Here is an 18,794-nt window from a genome sequence, read left to right on the forward strand (position 1 = left end):
TCACTTTGTTAAACAGGGGCAGATTTAAGAGCCATCTCTGTGGTGACATCCAATTCTACTGCCAACCTAATGCCTCCATATCAACAGAGTTATCATGTTGGTACTACATCAAGACTAATTAATTCACACAGGAAGATTCAGTATTGTGGGTAGATTGCTATGTTGTTTTTAGCTGCTTTATTTGATGATGCATTTTAGTATTTACTGTTGTTTATTTTATTATTTAGTCAGGGCTTTTTGTGTGTTTTTTGTGTGTGGCTAAGCATATTTGCAAGTCAATCTGACAGGTGGGTCTTTCCATTTTGAAACATCACTGAAAATTCATAGCTGATGGATTCAGTCAAGACGAGGTAATAATATAAAGAGAAAACAATATCAACATAACCGCTGAGCAACAAGATGTAAAATATGTCACATCCTGTAAGAGGAGGGATGACTTGGAAAAGTGGGATAGTATCTCCTATACAAGCCTAACATAAACATCAGTTGTTACGCCTGATGTTCCATTTATAACAACAACAACAACAATCACCCTACCTCCATTTCTGACAAAGGGTCAACTGTTTCTTATTAAAAACATGGGCAGGTGTTTATGTGAGGTGGTACCCATGGGGTAAGGGCCAGTTTTAACCATGCAAGCAATATCCTTCTTTTTTAGGTGAAAATATCAGAGGTGTGGCCAGAAACAGCAACTTCACACAAATGTTTTCCACACAGATTTTGGTTTCTTAGTGACAATCACCCCCATTAAAAGGAATGGAAAATGAATGACTTTTGTGAATCAAAATGTTACTCTTCTTCAGTTTAACAACTTTAGTTTTATTTAATGGCAGGCAAATCCCCATTGCTTGTAGTGTTGCTTTCCGGCAAGTAAGTATGCTTAGGACTGCAGCTGATGTTGAATGAAACTGTACGTGCAAATTTGTAAGTATAACTAATTACTAACTCCAGGTGTATAAACAAGTGACTTTCCCTTGTTTTCTTTCCACTTTAATCACAAAAGTTGATTTTAGGCAAAGATTTATCAGGTAGGAACAAAATCAATAAGCATTCCATTTTAGAAAAATTGCTTTTTGATAAATATCCTTGTGGACATATAGAAAAAGTGACAACGCTAAAGCTCTACTTTTCTCATAAAACAGAAATCTAATAAAGATGCCCACAAAGAAACATCCAGCAGTCTGAATAGTGTGCTTTTTCTGAGAGTTGGGAAACGAGTCAGATTTCTGAGTGTTGAATCATGAAGATCTAGTATACTAATATAACAAAAAAGTATATAACTGATTGCCATCAATGCAGGAAATCATTAAGGGAGCTCTCTCATAAAACTATTTGTATCCTGCACTTCACCGCCAAGCCCAGGTCTCTAGTTGGTCCTTGTCAGGTTCAGAGCAGCAGAGCCTTACGCTACTTGGGCTAGTATTGAAATTATGTATGAATACAGCTCTCCCAAGTGGGTGGGCTGAATTCAACTAAATAATTAAAACGACTGGGAGCCGAAGCAATGAGTCCTGATAGCACAATGAGACTTTCTTTCATCTCATGCCCCCCATTGGCTCTGTGCAGTTGGGAAAACACCCAGAACAGTGCATGAGGGGAGGGGAGGGGAGGGGAAGAGAAGAGAAGAAGAGTTTGGATTTGATATCCCGCTTTATCACTACCCGAAGGAGTCTCAAAGCGGCTAACATTCTCCTCTCCCTTCCTCCCCCACAACAAACACTCTGTGAGGTGAGTGGGGCTGAGAGACTTCAAAGAAGTGTGACTGGCCCAAGGTCACCCAGCGGCTGCTTCTGGAGGAGCGGAGACGCAAACCTGGTTCCCCAGATTACGAGTCTATCGCTCTTAACTACTACACCACACTGGCTCTCGAGAAGAGAGAAGAGGTTGTTCCTTTCAGCAGCACAAATGTTAGCACTGACCAAGGGAAACTCCTTAGTGTTACTTTAAATCCCACGCATAATTTTTGTACACAAGACTTGGATAGAAAGTTGCATTGAAAAAATTGGGGAAGTGCAACTTTCGATGGTTGCCTTTTTTCTCTTCTTGGATTATTTTGCAAAGTGTACATTAGGTTAGTTTGCCTTTAAATGTGAACTGGATCTTCTTTTTTTTACCATTCCTACAAGTGGGTTACCCAAATCACTTGAATTAAGTCCAATTGACTATGGTTGTTTTGGATCATCAACAGACCACTCGTGTAAATGCAGGTTATCTTATGAGGAAGACAGTATTTGTACTGTTCTTTAGGATTTTGTGCCATGTTGCAATTCAGATTCATATAAGCACCACCTTAGATGAATGGAAATGAAGTTATCATTCTGTGTCGTTCTTCCATTTTAAAATAGCCCCTCTGGAATAAATTACTTTTGTTAAATCAAAGTTTATCCTTTATTTTGTGTTTCAGTGGAGACAGATTTATTTAAGAATTTAGATTCTGTTTAAGTCACCATAATATTGAATTAATTAAAATGTATAGCATAAAGAGAAGCATTGAACTCCCCCACCCCCAAGTTTTTAAATTACAAAATTTGAAAAGCTTCAGCTATCAGAACGTGACATGGCATGATCATTCCTCCTGTAGTGTGAATGCTGCACAAAAGGCTACGCATCTTTTCCAATAGCCTTAATCCATGTGCTCAAGTTCATGCTATAGCAAATTGACGCACAAGCATCCAACTGCTCACCCCTTAAATGATCAAAGCCCTTGCAACAGAGGCTCATGTTTATTGCAATTATTCAATCTGAACATAGCAGGGAAATCGGGTACTCCCCACGCTCTAGCAGAGCATCCTTTTCTGCTGGGAACTTGTACCGTGATCCTAAATCTCAGCTGAGAAATTGTGTGTGTGTGTGTGTGTGTGTGTGTGTGAGAGAGAGAGAGAGAGAGAGAGAGAGAGAGAGAGACTTTTGTCAAGAAAGCCCTCACATGTACCATCAGTTTCCAACTGGAATTCTAGGGCTCATAGTCCTAAGTAGGAAAAGACAGTCTGCCAAGCCCTGGATAACACCTTTGACCTTGAAGAGCACCACTAATTCAGTGGGTGGTATTCAACAAAGTGCTTCTGCTAACAGAAGGACTTTTGGCTGGGCAATGGAACTCCCCGTCCCTCACTTCTCCCTGTGTGCCTCATGAATCTGTTTTGGGGGTTCTCAGAACCCTCTGGAGCAGATTTGGGGAGGACGCAGGGCCACATGGAAGGAGCTCCATTGTGGGAGCAGAAATCCTTGCACTCTAATAAAAATTTCACTGGACACTGCCCAGTGTTTGCAACACCATTATTATAGCTGTCAGCATTTGAAGTTGCTATTTAAACAATGTCAAAGAAAATAATTAAGGGTAATTTAAGATAGTATGAATTTGCTGAATAAATTTTTAAATGGAATACAAAAAAGGAAGGTGCGAGGAAGTCATGAAAATAAGTAAATGAGCAATAAGATATCAGAAAGAGGGATTTTTATTTTTTACTTTTTTATTTTTATGTGAAATTTTGATTTTTGGATTTTTCTGTGTGTGTTTTTTGTTTACTGTCCACTGTAACTCTTTTCTTTTTGTCAAAACTTAATAAATATTATTTTTTAAAAAATAAACAATGTCAAAGAACCCAAGACAATTAAAGGTGTAACAGGGAGGGGAATTTAAAATGGGTTTAAAGAAACCCACATAGTAGACATCTTAAATAATAATAATAAAATGTCCGGTCTAAAACAAAAGGGTTAACTGTGTGGGCAAGGCAGCAGTCCAGGAGGGGCATATAACCGTATATGTCATGGTAACTAACTTCAAAAGAAATACAGCAGCAATCATGGGGCTATTAAACAGATTTCAACTGAGACCAATATTTTTGAGTGGCAAGGACTGTGATTCCAAACTGGAAAGGACTTGGCTCTTGGCTGTTTATCCCCCAAATGTACAGTGTCTAAATAAAACATTTTCACTACCATGACTTCTTTTAGATTTTTTTTTGGGGGGGGGCATGGAATAGATTTCTACTGACAGTTCCCTATGTAATTCTTACCTTGAAACTGGGCATTAAATCCTTTCCGCCTGTGATTACTGTCAGAAGTGAAATGGAGCCGTAACCAGTTTTTGCTGCTGATAACAGGAGAGGGAAGATTCATGCCTGTCAACCTAGGGAGAGAAAAAAAAAATGTGGCATTGAAAAGTGAAGCAAAAACTCATTAGGCTCATTACTGCGTGCATGTGAAGATAATGCATACGTAGTATTAATAAAGATATACAATTAAATACAGCAGTCTGGACATATTATACTTAATCTCTATCATAATGGACTATGCTGACACTGCTTAGCTTTTTCTTTTTTATGAAATGTTTTACACAGAAGCCACATATACATTTCATGCCATACAGAAGCAGAGTTGATGTATGGGCAATCTGAGCTTTCCAATACCTCTCAAAACAACAGGTTTTCATCTGAGACATGGCCTTACAATTCAAAATTGGTTACATATAATTTTCAAACATTTTTACTGTAGTAGTAAAGCAATCAGAATGATTACATCAAGTTGACTGTACGTAAGTCATTCAACCACCCTCACACCCATCAATAAGCACATTGTGTTATGCAACAGTTATCTTTATGGGTCAAACATTCATATGGAGAATGCCTAGGAAAACAGGTCAAACTTGAAAATTAAGGGATACTGAGTGACTTCTTTTCCAAGAGGAACACACTCCTGCTCTTATTGTTGAGTGTCCAACACAATAATCTTTGTACCTCAATTCCATATATCCCCAGAGTATGTGTGCAGATAGTCCTTGCACCAGCATGCTCACTTCCTGAAGCATCATCTCTATTCCTTATAATGAAGCACTAATCACACCTCAGTCCGTAGAGCATGAGACACTTAATCTCAGGGTTATGCGTTTCAGCTCCACATTGGGCAAACGATTCCTGCATTTGCAGAGGGTTTGCCTAGATGACCCTTCGGGTCCCTTCCAACTCTGCAATTTTATAATTCTATGATTCTAACAACTGTAGCAGTATAAAGGTGATTGGTGAAATGGGTGTGTCCAATGATGGGGGGGGGGGAGCTGAACCTATACAGTTGGAAAAACAAAGTTTAAATTTGAATTAAAAACTTTGGGTTGGATCCAGAGCAGCTGTCTCCATATAATAAGCCACTTTCATCAAAAGAAGCTTCGGATAAAATGCATTATCCAACATACAATGTTACCATCAAATATTATATGGTCACAGCTGTGGTCCTTTGTAAAGGGTGAGATGGCTGAATCACATTCCACAATTACATAGAGAAATTGAGGGGGGGGCATAAATTCTACAGCTTAGAAAATTGTTCTAAATAGGGTGGTTATGTCCAGCCTGTTAATAAGAACATTGCTCCACCTGTTGGCACCAATTTTTCTGCTTACCTTGAGGGGAAAATAGCTCACATTCCCTGTACTTGATGCCACAGTTAAAGCAAATGATGGCAAGATCCCCAGAGCTCCATCTACCCACATCTTGTGAGATCAGTTTTGAGTTGCAAACTTGAGGATGTGGACAAGACACCTGCAGTGATCTGGCTGACTCTTGCCCATCTTGGCTTGTGTGATCTAGTCAATGAGGGCTTGACAGAGTGGTTCCAGGAAATGGCTAATGATTCTTTGCAGGAGGGGTGGAACTGACTACTTCAATGGAAGCAGCAGCCTCCTGAAGAGAATATCCCTGGACCCAAAGGTATTAGATAACTACCACTCAGTTGTAGTTTTCTATAGGGTGGTAGCTGGGCAGCTGCAGGTGCACCAAGATGAAGCTGAACATCTAAATCTTTTTTCAATCCAGTTTCTGGCTGCTTCAGCCCAGAAGTTGCCTCTGTCCTCCTAAATATGGGCCTTTATTGCCGTAGCCCCGTCCGAGTCTCTTTGAGAGCAGAATCCACATACAAAGTCAGAAGACAGTCCAGAGGTCAGAGGGTCCAGGTGATCACAGAGCCAAGGATCTAGTCCAGAGATCAGGAAGTCCAGATGGTCACAGAGCTAAGGATCCAGATGGAGAGAAGGAAGCAGCAGTGCAGAGCCAGGAACTAAAGGCATTTTTCTCTAGCATCTGACTGCTGCTTAGGAAAGACTAAGTCAGCTGCTACTCCAGTGCCTTCTCCTTTGTGAAGGTTGATCAGTTTCAGGTGGAGTCACGCTGCCTTCACCCCCTTCAGGCTGCCGTTCAGCAGGCAAAGCTGATTCCTGGCCCATGACATTTATCATGAGAAGTGGAATGCCACCTTGATGGTTGTCTATGATCTCTTGGTGGCTTTTGATATTGTGGACAATGGTATACCCTCCTGGAGAGACTCTGTCATTTGGGGGTAATATGTGACAATGGGTCCACTCCTGTCTCCAGATTTGCTAACCACTGTTTGGCACAGTGGCAATTGTGTTGTGGGGTTCAACAGGATTCTGTCTTGTCTCTCATCCAATTTGATACCTTTAGGATGGGGGGAGGAGTCATCTGGGGATTAGGAACAATGTGCCATCAGTGTGCTGATGACACCCATATCTATCTCTCCATTCCATCCGAACCAGGAGAGACAGATGTGCTGGGGCCAGTGTTGAGATGTTTGGGGGTTCAGGTGTATTAAGTGAGTTGGCAAACCTGTAGCAAATTGTCTCTGACTACAGAAAACCGGAAATAAAATATTAAACCACCACCAAAGCTAAAAGGTATGAAAGGTCACACTGTCCCCCACAAGCTTAAGACAGCTTTTCATTACTTCCTATCTGTCCAAGAAGCCTACTCATCAGGTGTTGGGAAAAATTAGCCAACCAGGCCACCCACCACCTCATACCAGTTTTTATCCTCCTTTAAGAGACAGCCTCTGCCTTCTTTTGCTGCCTGTAACCCATATAAGCCATCAGGAAGAGCCTGCAGGTTTGCAGCCCCTTATCAGCTGCAGCTGCAGGTTACTTACTCATGAGCAAGCAGCCAACCTAGCATCTTTTTTGTCACACTTGTCCCTACTGAGCCTTGCTTTTGATTACAAGCTAATGCTAACAGTGTGCCTTGCAACCATGGCTTACTTCCTTTCAATTAAAAGCATGTCCTTGAGGGAGTAAATAAGATTAACACATCTCCCTCTTTGTCGAATATGGCTCGGTCCATCAAACATTCACCCTGCAAGCAAAAACACTGATCTGACTTGACTCTGTGCTGTGGAAGCTAATTCACCTCTCGGTGTCTCTGTTTCTCTTCATCTCCTGCTGGTATAAAATGTACAAATTTCCTTCCTTCTTTCTTAACCTAGGGTACTTTTGCTTACTATGTACTTGGCACTGTGGTTAATATAATGAAGTCATGACCTCCTTTGGGACTTACTGAAACCAATTCACAAATACATAAACCCAGACACGATTAAATAATGTAATAAATCATCTACATGGACTGTTTGCATGGCAAAGCCTAAGATAAAACAGGATTTTCAAAGGAAAACGCTTAACAGTGCTGTGCTTGGAAGATGGAACCCTATTGTCACAATGTCCTCCATTTTGTGTCCACATTGGCCACAATGACTGCATCTATGATGTCTCCACCCCAGCCCCCACTTCTTATACATTATGCTTTGTTATTTTGTGTTTACAGTATATTACTTAATTATGTTTAGTGGGCCCAAAGGCATTTCTGGCCACACATAACAATATGTTCAAACTGTCAGAACTTTCTGTGTGCCCTGATCCCTTTTATGGCTGCTTTCCCAGGACCAGGGAATTATTCTGCAGATGTTTTCCTCTACTTTCCTTTAATGATATGCCCAATACGAAATCTATCTGTAAAGGGCAGACAGAAATAACACAGGTCAGAGGAAAATGCATAAAAATAATGCAGGAGAGTATTATGCAGTATTTCATAGAGTCGTAGGATTTATTTATGCAATTTATATTCCACCTGTGAAAGGAGTAGACAAGGTGGAAAATACAAAAAATCAAAACAAATTAACTACACTGTACAGCATAAACCCAAGACCTTACTTCTCTCAAGTCTATGTAATACGTATTATATTAACATAAACTAGGCTGAATTGACTAAAGGAAAGGAAAGAAGCACAGGAAAGTAAGTTAGTTAGATCTACACCTTCTTCTTCCTTCCAAAGCAGCCCACGGCAGCAGCAGGTTCCCTCTAGATCTCAGGAGGAACCACCAACTTTGTGGAAGAAAAGGTCCAGGTGACGAGGGACTGCTCCTGGCCTGGGAGTTTCACTACTCCATTTCCCAGCAATCTGCCTTATACTGAGTCGGACCATTGATCCACCTAGCTCAGTATTGTCTACACTGACTGCTATGAGCACACCAGGCTTTGGGACAAGGGCCAGTCCCATCCCTGTCTGGAGATGCTGGAGATTTAACCTTAGACCTTCTGCATGCAAAGCCACTGAGCTACATCCTCCTCCCTGGAAAAGACAGGCACTGGGTGCCAGGACATCTCTTATCCCTGGAGAAGGAAGCAACAAGTGCCCTTCAACTCCTATGTTTAGTCTCATCCTTTTCCTACTTCCACTCCCTTGCTTACTCCCATCTGGGGTGATGCTTCCAGCTCCTCCTCCTTGTATTTGACTGGAACAGTGTCACTCTCCAGAGAGGCTCAGCTGGTGCTCTCACTCTTTTCTTTTTGGCATCAAGCGCAGACCTTTGAGATCCGTTTTAAATTAATTTTTAATTCTCCTCCCCCCCCCCCCGCTCTGCTGTGTCGTTTTAAAGTTATCTGATTTTACTCTAACTTCGTTTCTGATGTATGTTGCTCTGAAAGCCCTTGACTGAGGAGCAAGCACATACAAATACATAAATATATACATAAAAAAGAGGTGTGGGCCACACTGAAGAAGCAAACAGCTTGGTGCATGTGCCTATTGGGTTTTGCTCATGCGTTTCCTGTATAGTTGTGTCTCACTAGAACACACGTTGGATATTAAGAACTCACAGGAGTTTTAGAAACAGTGCAGAAGATAGAATGGTCATTATCTGTTGTTCCAGGACTGTTGGTAGCATTCTCTTCATGAGTCAGCAATAAATATCCCTATTTTTAAGTTACTGAGGAAATATATGATCTGTCTGTTCATAGATTGGAGGGGTTTAATACTTCTCCATTTTTTATTTTTTATTTTACTCCCTTCACATATAAAACTGGTACACCAAGAAGAACTTTCACCTAGAATATCTTTCTCCAATATGCTTGGTCTGTAGCTGGAAATTTAGTTTCATTTTAAATAACAGTAAGGGAGTACTTAAACACTGACTCTCATCCTCCCCCCACCCCCACCTCATAATTTAATTGACAGTCCATTTACAGTGGTTTAGCAATATTGAGGGCTTGAGAAGGTTGTGCTGAAATTCACAGACACGTTTGATATTAACTGTTCTACGGGTTTTGTATCTAGGGGGCAGGGAGAACTGCTCGAGGAACACTGGGGCAGATGTGTTGCTATATGTAGAACCAAGTTGCATGTCAAATATTTTGTGGTGGGTTGTAGTGAGTTCCTGCAATTTTATTTTTCTGATGTCCTGGTGATGTGGTGGTAGGGTTTTAAAAACTTTTGCCCCTTTCATCTCCTAGCATGCTGGACTTTCTCTGTTGGACTGGAATATGTGACATTTGCCTCTGGTCATTGCCATGACTTCTAAAAGCAGCAGACCACATTTATGCACAAACCCTATGCCAAGATTGAAAACCAGAGGTTTCTGCTGAAGTTAATAATTAGTATATTTCCATCAGCCAGTGAAGGACTTAAGTAATAAATTAAACTTCAACCTGCAAATAGATACATGTATATGAATTATTCAAACATGTATACATTAGACAGAAACTTCAAGGAGTAAAATTGTGTTCCTTATTAAATCTATGTCATTCCCTCTTCCAGAGGAAGTGAAGAGTCTGTCTTTGAAGCTCTCATTAGACTGTCAAAGGGATAAATCTGCCGTTATCTTATTAAAATCTGCCAACTTAGCCAGATTTGCCACTCAAACAACTGATTTATTAAAATACCTTATAATTTTCCAACTTATTTAACTGGAATTTTCCATAAATACATATATGCCATTTGACAAAAATGAAAAAGCACTCCACTTCCCCTTACTTACATGGACATGATTGGACATTGGTTTTATTGAACATATAAACAAAGGAATTTTATATCTGTATGGCATCAAATGGAATTTAAGCGAACTAACAGCATTCTGGGCCCCCATTATCACATGCCTGATTGGTGTCTGTGCCTGCATAGTAATGGCTATATCTGATGAAGTTCTGTAAACATATGGGTCGATTTTTCTTTGGGATATTGCTGTTAATGGGTGTGCCATATCTCAGTGTTAAGAATACATGCTTTGTATGGAAAGGGTCCTATGTTAACACCATGGCATCTCCAGGTAGGAGCCCCTTGCCTGAAACCCTGGAAAGACACTGCAAACCAGTGTAGATAATGCTGAGCTAAATAAGGGAAACGAGTGGCACTGTGGGTTAAACCACAGAGCCTGGAACTTGCCAATCAGAAGGTCGGCGGTTCGAATCCCCGCGACGGGATGAGCTCACGTTGCTCAGTCCCTGCTCCTGCCAACCTATCAGTTCGAAAGCATGTCAAAGTGCAAGTAGATAAATAGGTACCGCTCCGGCGGGAAGGTAAACAGTGTTTCCGTGTGCTGTTCTTGTTCGCCAGAAGAGACTTAGTCATGCTGGCCACATGACCCGGAAGCTGTACACTGGCTCCCTCAGCCAATAAAGCGAGATGAGCCCCGGAACCCCAGAGTCGGCCACAACTGGACCTAATGGTCAGGGGTCCCTTTACCTTTACCTTTAAATAAGCCAATGGCCTGCTACAGCATGAGGCAGTGTCCAATGGAAGAATCTAGGTTGCAAGTGTGGAGCTCTACCAGGTGAACTAGGCCCTGAGTTTTAAGTCAAGACAGATTTTGCTATTATGTCAAATTTCCATTTCCCTAAAATAAAAATTCTCAGTTATATTACTGCAACACTTCCTCATCCATTTGCTTAATATATTAATGAAAAATTCCACAGTATTAAACAGGGATGAAGCCACTCGGTATATTGAAGTCATGATGGTCAAGCCTAATATGCTGGCAACTGTCATTATCACCCAACAAGACTGAGCAGGAATGTATACAAAGCTGAGAAGTGGACAGGACAACATCTTATATAACAATTAGTGGTAGAAGGATTTTTCTTATTATATGAAGAATGAATGGTACTCAAATATCTAAAAGTCTGGATGTGAAGGTTACTGTTAAAAAGAAGAGCAAAAGCAAGAGTCAGGATGGGGGATTTATTTGGTTTGCTTTTTTGCAATAGACCAACCCAAGCTGACACTCAAGATTTACTGTGGATCAGAACACAACTCCCAGCTGGATTATACACTTCTCTAAATTTTGCAATACATAAAGGTAGCACAAAATATGTATTTTGTATTGAATATTCCCATAACATGCATTGTATTATGGATGAAAGCATTGAAGACTGTATTTTATGTGTTTAAATGTGTATTTTACAAGTGCATACAAAATGTATATACCATATTTTTCCGTGTATAACACGCCCCCCTGTATAAGACAACCCCTATTTTGGGGACTACAAATTAAGGAAAGAGTTGTGAAACTTTTTGGGGGGGGGATTGCCCAGAGTTGTTGAGTATTTTTTTTGGGGGGGGGGAATTGCCCAGAGTTGTTGAGCTTTTAGCAAAGCCACCAATTGTCTGCCCGTTCACTGACAGCAGCCATAAATTGTGCGCCCATTTGCCCCAGCAGCCCAACACCAATCACCCGCCCAATCACCGTGAAAAATCTCCTGCTTGCAGCTGATACCAATCGCCCGTTCCCCCTCTGCACTATCCGTGTACAAGACAACCACCGATTTTAAACATTATTTCTTAATTTAAAAAACCTCTTGTCTTATACACAGAAAAATACGGTAATTTAAATGTGAACTTTCCACGAAAAATTCAAAATAACCTGCACAAAATAGCACAAAATGGAACCATGCTGAAGTCTTCACAAGACTGAAGCGGGATGGAATTAGTTGGTCATCCTATCACTAAACGAGACTTCTGTTGCTGGCTTTTGAACTGAATGCCACAATCCAGTTTTCAGTTGAGCTAGATGGGACCATAAAATGTCTTCCATTTGGGACTCTGCCTCGTCATTAAGCATCTATTCTGAATCAGAGAAACATAAGGTTTCTGTACACATAGTACATGTACGGTAATACCTCCGAAACGTCCACCTTGTCTAGTGTCCATTCCAGGGAACATCCATGGCAAACCTGGAAGTACCAGAACAGGTTACTTCCAGGTTTGCTGCTCATGCATGCACAGAAGCACTAAATTGCACTTTGCGCATGCGCAGAAGCGCAAACCGCTCCGTGCGTGTGTGCAGACGCGGTGCTTTGCCCTGTGTTCTTTTCGGCTTGCGGCTGGGGCTTCGGAATGGATCCCAGCCGCAAAACAAAGTAAGACTGTATCTCTCAGACAACCCAAAAGAAGTTAGGTACAAAAAAAGCCTAAGTCTTAACTGATTCTGGTATAGCGGCATGCTAAATATTCACGAAATTGAACAATACTTGAAGAATAGAGTTAATATCCAAGTTATACGATATAAAGACAATACTTGCAATATCCAGGTTAAAACTGCTTCCTCAAAAGTTAATTACTTCTCTGCAGCTGACATTTGGGTACAATAGGACATTACATGTCTAGAGCTTTGTTGATGTATGGCTTCCATTGGCCAATTCGGGTGGAACTTTAAGCTTGAGGACATAACAGATCAATTAAATGTTTATTGTTTAGAGGAATTATATTAGTCTCCAGGTTCTTAAGCTGCATGTGGCTTGTCTTGGCTCTGCATGGAGTTCTTCCTTTGGGGAAGGATGTGTGTGTCAATTCTTACAAATCAAAGTGGGGGGAGGAGTGCCCCCAGTCAGGGAGGAAAATTAGTGAAGAGCACAGACAGTTAAATCTTCATTTGTTCTACTAGAAAGCAAGTGTAAATGAGGGAAAATATATTCAAGCCACCCCCCCAAAAAAACTTTTCTACTCGAAGACCTTGATGATGATAACAAAAACGTTTTAACAAAGCAAAAGATATTGAAGGAATTATTATTATTATTATTATTATTATTATTATTATTACATTTAGTAATTCATATCCTAGCTGACACACGTCTCAGCTGGTAGTGTTCCACCTGCTGTACATCAACAGAATCCCTGTTTTCACTCAATGACCCACCCCAAATCTGTGTACAGTGGTACCTCGGGTTACATACACTTCAGGTTACATACACTACAGGTTACAGACTCCGCTAACCCAGAAATAGTACCTCGGGTTAAGAACTTTGCTTCAGGATGAGAACAGAAATCGTGCGGAAGTTGTGTGACAATTCTTGTCACATTGGTATGCAGCCCTTTGCACCACACAGGATTTCCAAGCACAGGATTACAGACACACATCATTATGCCAGCTTAATACCCTGTACACCAATAATATGCCCCAATATGTTCATTGTGATAAAATTTCCTGTGTCTGGATCTACTATCCTACTTTATTTTAAATATTTCTTAATCACTCTTCATCAAAGATTCAAGGGTATTAAACAAAAGCATGAATCAAACTAATTCACACAACATATAACTGGGCCAAAATTTCAAAAACCATCGAACATCTAGATACCTGGGAAAATGCTACCCAAAAGCTTGTAATGTCAGAGTCATATGTTCTTGGGGAGAGCATTTCAAATTAAGGGTACCACTATAAAAAGCCCCTTCTGCAAACGCATTACATGCTTCTACTAATGAAGGTACTAGGAGCATCTTCTCTTCTGTGTCTCCTTATTAGTTATTTCATTTATGAATGCAAATCTATATTCTTATATATGAAACAAGATCAGAGTAAAATCTTGCAGCAATATTAGGAAAGTATCAACATCCTCAAAACCATACACAATTAGCTGTTGCCATTAGACTGTAAGCACCATGCTTAATCAATTGTGATGATTATGTCATACTTTTTAGATATTTGTTCTATTTTTGAGATTGCCTTGAGTGCCATTAAAAAGCTTTTCCTCCTGATGAGTCTGCAAAGATCAACCATTTTAGCAAGGTATCAAATAATGAATACAAAGCTGGAGCAAAAGATTTCAGTACTTGCAATATACAATGCAGTAGTATATTAACTGCAATGTAATTCACCCGTAAGAAAAAAAAGGTTAGTACCTTCAAGTCAATCATTGGCTTGGAAAGTTTACTATTTTATTCAAGTTTCTGATATAAAAAAGCCTAAGAAGCATGTTAAATTAGTGACACAACTCATAAATTACATAGCATTATGGGGACTTGAAAATATAAAAGTTTTAGTAACCATGTGGAGAATAAATGTCAGTTCAAAAATAGGTGCAATGCTGTCACAGTGATTATATTTAAAATTCTCATTTGCCAGCAGAATATGCAGTGGTATTTGACATAACCTTATATGTTCCATTCAGTACATTATTGATGTCTGGCATAATCCACCAAAGTTTGACTCAACATATTTCAACTGAGCTTCTACAGACACAAAGCTTTGTGACTTACTTGCAGTTCACCAGTGTTGCAGCACTCTATATTCTCTACAAGTACTGAAGGGGAAAACATTATACACACTATAAAATGACATCAACGACCAATACCTTATTTAAAGGTAAAGGTAAAGGTACCCCTGCCCGTACGGGCCAGTTTTGACAGACTCTGGGGTTGTGCGCCCATCTCACTTAAGAGGCCGGGGGCCAGCGCTGTCCGGAGAAACTTCCGGGTCACGTGGCCAGCGTGACAAAGCTGCATCTGGCGAGCCAGAGCCACACACGGAAACGCCGTTTACCTTCCCGCTGGTAAGCGGTCCCTATTTATCTACTTGCACCCGGAGGTGCTTTCGAACTGCTAGGTTGGCAGGCGCTGGGACCGAGCAGCAGGAGCGCACCCCGCCGCAGGGATTCAAACCGCCGACCTTTCAATCGGCAAGTCCTAGGCGCTGAGGCTTTAACCCACAGCGCCATCTGTGTCCCAATACCTTATTTAGGTAACCTTAATATCTGACATTGGTTTCTGTAAAGCTACCTATGGACTAGGTGGATGTATAGAATGTAATTAATAATTATCTTACCAAAGCTCAGAACTGGGAGAAATTCATAACGGCAAAGTCAAGTTTGCTCCATGCTCTGCACCCTGGAGGCCGTTCTGAACCAGGATCCATCAATGCCCAAGCTGCTCTCACAGCCGTTATTCAATGGCATTGGGACTCATCCAGACCCAAGCCTGAAGCTGACAGTAGCAAGCCTTAGGATCTCAAATTTCAACGGCGCCCAATGCGATGCCAAAATTTGGCTCCCCTCCACTTCTTGCACTCCATTGTAAATCATAGTTGTGGTGTGGCGGGCCTGAGGCTCTGCACCCTGTGTGACGGAACTAGTCTCGCTCCCCTAAATCTGCCCCTGTGTAATGCAATTCTGGGCATGCCTACACAGAAGTACATCCTACCGGGTTCAGTGGGACTTGCTCCCAGTTACGCATACAAAAGACTGCAGCCTTTAAAAAAGTTTTCACCACATCAGTTTAGAGAAGACTGCTGAAGTTTCACCTTTTTCATCAATTGATATATCATCTGTCTAAAAATGTCCAGGGAAAAACCAATCTTAAATCTGAAGGGAAAATCCACACAATAGCACGAAGAACAAGGGAACAGATTACATAAGGCCATTTTCCAGGATACCATACTTCAGATAATAGATTCTGGACCTCACTGTTTTGTTGGTTCTTAACACAGCAGTAGTCACGACAGCAACTTTGGGCACAGACTTCTCTTTACTGGGTGTGCTTTAATCTCATGCTAGCATTCTATTTCTTTCACAGGCAACCTACAATCATTCTTCAAGCTAATGCCCATGAAGTAAAGCTCACAACTTTAATGGCTTTACTGTAAAGAAGGTGGAAAAAAACCCAGCTCTATTACCAGCAATTGGGGGGAAGAGGGATAGAGCTAGAGATGCATTAATTCAGATTTTTTGGGGGGCTAGTGACCTAGTATCATTATGTATTTCATAAATTAAACAGATAATGTTGCTGTTGTGGTGGTGCGACCAGTAGAGGTCATTTGGCACAATCACTTTCCTGTTGATAGCAAATCCTATAATACTACTACTATGCACTGATCAACTTAGGCCCCTCCAAGAATACTGAGTTTCTGGTGTCTGGAGATGTTTCAGCAATGGAACAGGAGCTTCAATAGAGATATTGGTAACTTAGGAGAGCAAAGGTTGAGAAAGCAGTTGATTTGATTAATTAATATATTAAAGCAATGGATTTATATATTTATGGAAGTCCTCAGCTCAAACCTTTCCTTTTTAATATGCCATTGATCCTTGCCTGGGGGCATAAAACATCTTCTTAAACATGTGATCAGTGGCATATTCCACCCTCCACTACGTCACTTCTCAGAGTCAAGAGAGATTAATTTGAGCCAGTTGTTCAATTAATCACTGTGTGTGGCAATAAGTATGGCCAGCTGTAATTTCCCTCCTGCATGCTGTTCTCTCCTGTCCCACCTAGGCTGCCTGGCTTGCAGTATGCTTGTTAAAACACTGTTGTAACCAGTGATATACATATTTTTTTTTTAGAAAAAGAGGTGCTGGAACTCCCCATGAACACCTCCCTCGTTCACTTAGAATGCCAATGGCGGCCACCTGAGAGCTGCTGGAACTGAATTCCAGTAAGTTCCGGCTGAAAAAAAGCCCTGGCCATAACAGAAGGATGAGGGGGGAAATTTATGCTTGTTATATTTTCATTTTTACAGCTTTTCACTGTTACAAACCATCCCAGAGTGGGACACATACCAATTTGAAATTGCAATGATTAAAATATATCATTCACAGACTGAACAAACAGTAAAGTGGTCAGTCATAGCAGACTCCAGCATTAATCCCAAGCAAATGCCTGAGCAAACAAGTGTGTTTTCGGAAGCCACTGAAAATTCATGGAACTCAGCACCAACCCATATCTCAGAGGGGAGAGATGTGACTAATACCACTAAGCTATTGAAATGACCCTGTGGGTAGGAGAATGACCACTTCAACACAGTGCCTTCTACTACTGAGACCCAAAGCCAATCCAGTGGGATTCCACGGTTGAGGGCATTGAATCGTCTGAGAGATCAAAGGGGTCATTGGGGCATCCACCATAAAGGCCATCCATCAAGGCAGCCAAGACTAATTTGTCCCAAAATCAGGCTTCGGTCCAAATTGGAATGGGTCCAGGTAATACATTTCCTCTGAAAGCACCTGGAGTTGTATAGCCAACACCTCCTCCAGCACCTTCCCTAGGTAGGGGATAAAACAGGGTCTGTCCATGTTAAAATGAAGCAGTTCAGACAACCTGCTTGCAGCTTACTGTACAACACACATAGCTAGAGAGTAACACACACAAACTCCAAATAGTCTTGTAGATTGGGCCCAAGTCCTAGTCCCACTCCTGTCACTTTCTTCAATCTTCCTGAACAAGATGGGTTGTGGCATGGGGGGGGGATCACTCTAAATCAGGCAGAGGTACCGTATCTTCCATGAAGAGAAGAATTTTGGAGAAATCAGGGGGATGCTGAAGGAGGATCCAAAGACACCAAGAAATAGCTGCAGATGGAATTGATTTACCAGGCATTTTCTGTGAGATAAGCCACTCTGGCTGCTCCTGCCTTTCAGTGCTTTTAGCCAATGAAGTTGGAACGCTGACTGATAAGTGAGTTATTTGGACAGTAGGCAATAGGAATCCCTAAAGAGGTGCTGTTTCCCCTGCCCCCATAGTACACTTTTCCTGCTTCTGTGTCTTTTTTAATCCTTGAAATATCCAAAGTTTCCCCTCGCATTTTTCCTAGCAACCAGAACGCATGTCTCTAGTGGTGGGTTCATATGAGATTTGGTACTCCTTTTAAGTTATTTTGTGCAAATACTACTACCCAATAAGTGTGAGTAGATGTTAAAGAAATCTATCACTATGGAAAATGCAAAATCTGCACAAAAAAGTTTTAATGTCTCCTGCTGTGCAGGAACTAAAGAAGAGGCTGTCAAGAAAAATTCACTGTATAGTTAACTTAATAGTACAATGATACACATACTACTCAGAAGTAAGACTTTATGTTTAAAATGGCTTACTGCCAGGTAAGTTAATAAAAGATTGCAGCCTAAGCTTTGGTTCAGGGTAGTCACTGGGGCAAAGCAGAATTGTTGCTTCTTTTAACAGCTGTGTGGCAGGTGGAAATTCAATTTCCAGTATGAAAATTCAATTATGGGGGGAAACGTCCGCTGTCTGTCAAATGTTTTATTACTTGTGTGGCCAGTGATTTATGCCTGGACCCTCCCCACTTCACCTGCAAATGAGAGCAGAGATTTTCATACGACACAAGGCATATGCAACTTTTCTGCAAATCTGTGTTGTTTTACAAGTGGGTTTGAGGGCCCAATGAACATGCAGTGTACTGGGCCCAGAATTTCCTGTTGCCATCCCTGCTTTTGTCAGACCTTTTAAAAAGCATTTTGCAGGATCCAAGCAAATTTCTCTTACTTGTCTATACAACACCATCTGTTCTTTTTGCTAAAGGCTGCTGCTTTTTCTGCTTTGGCAATTCTAATTTACTGCTAATTCCTAATCCAGATTTTTGTCATTTGCCAAGGAAGAGCAGTAAAGAACTCTCTTTCCTGATGTTTTCATTACCACCATCTTTTGAGATAATCAGCTTTCCACAAATGTGCTGTCCACTTTTGAATTATTCA

At 41.0% G+C, this 18,794-nt stretch overlaps 1 protein-coding gene across 2 annotated transcripts in view; it reads right to left on the bottom strand.

Annotated features, from left to right (window-relative positions):
- CSMD1 (CUB and Sushi multiple domains 1) overlaps window positions 1-18,794 on the bottom strand; it is a 991,444-nt gene that overhangs the window by 361,216 nt on the left and 611,434 nt on the right. For both annotated transcript variants that reach the window (XM_079969603.1, XM_079969602.1), the window contains exon 6: window positions 4,017-4,129. In XM_079969603.1, coding sequence (XP_079825729.1) covers window positions 4,017-4,129 — 113 coding nt within the window. The remainder of the gene's footprint in view (window positions 1-4,016; window positions 4,130-18,794) is intronic.

Source organism: Podarcis cretensis, assembly GCF_951804945.1.
Source record: "Podarcis cretensis genome assembly, chromosome: 3".
Taxonomy (NCBI): Eukaryota; Metazoa; Chordata; class Lepidosauria; order Squamata; family Lacertidae; genus Podarcis; species Podarcis cretensis.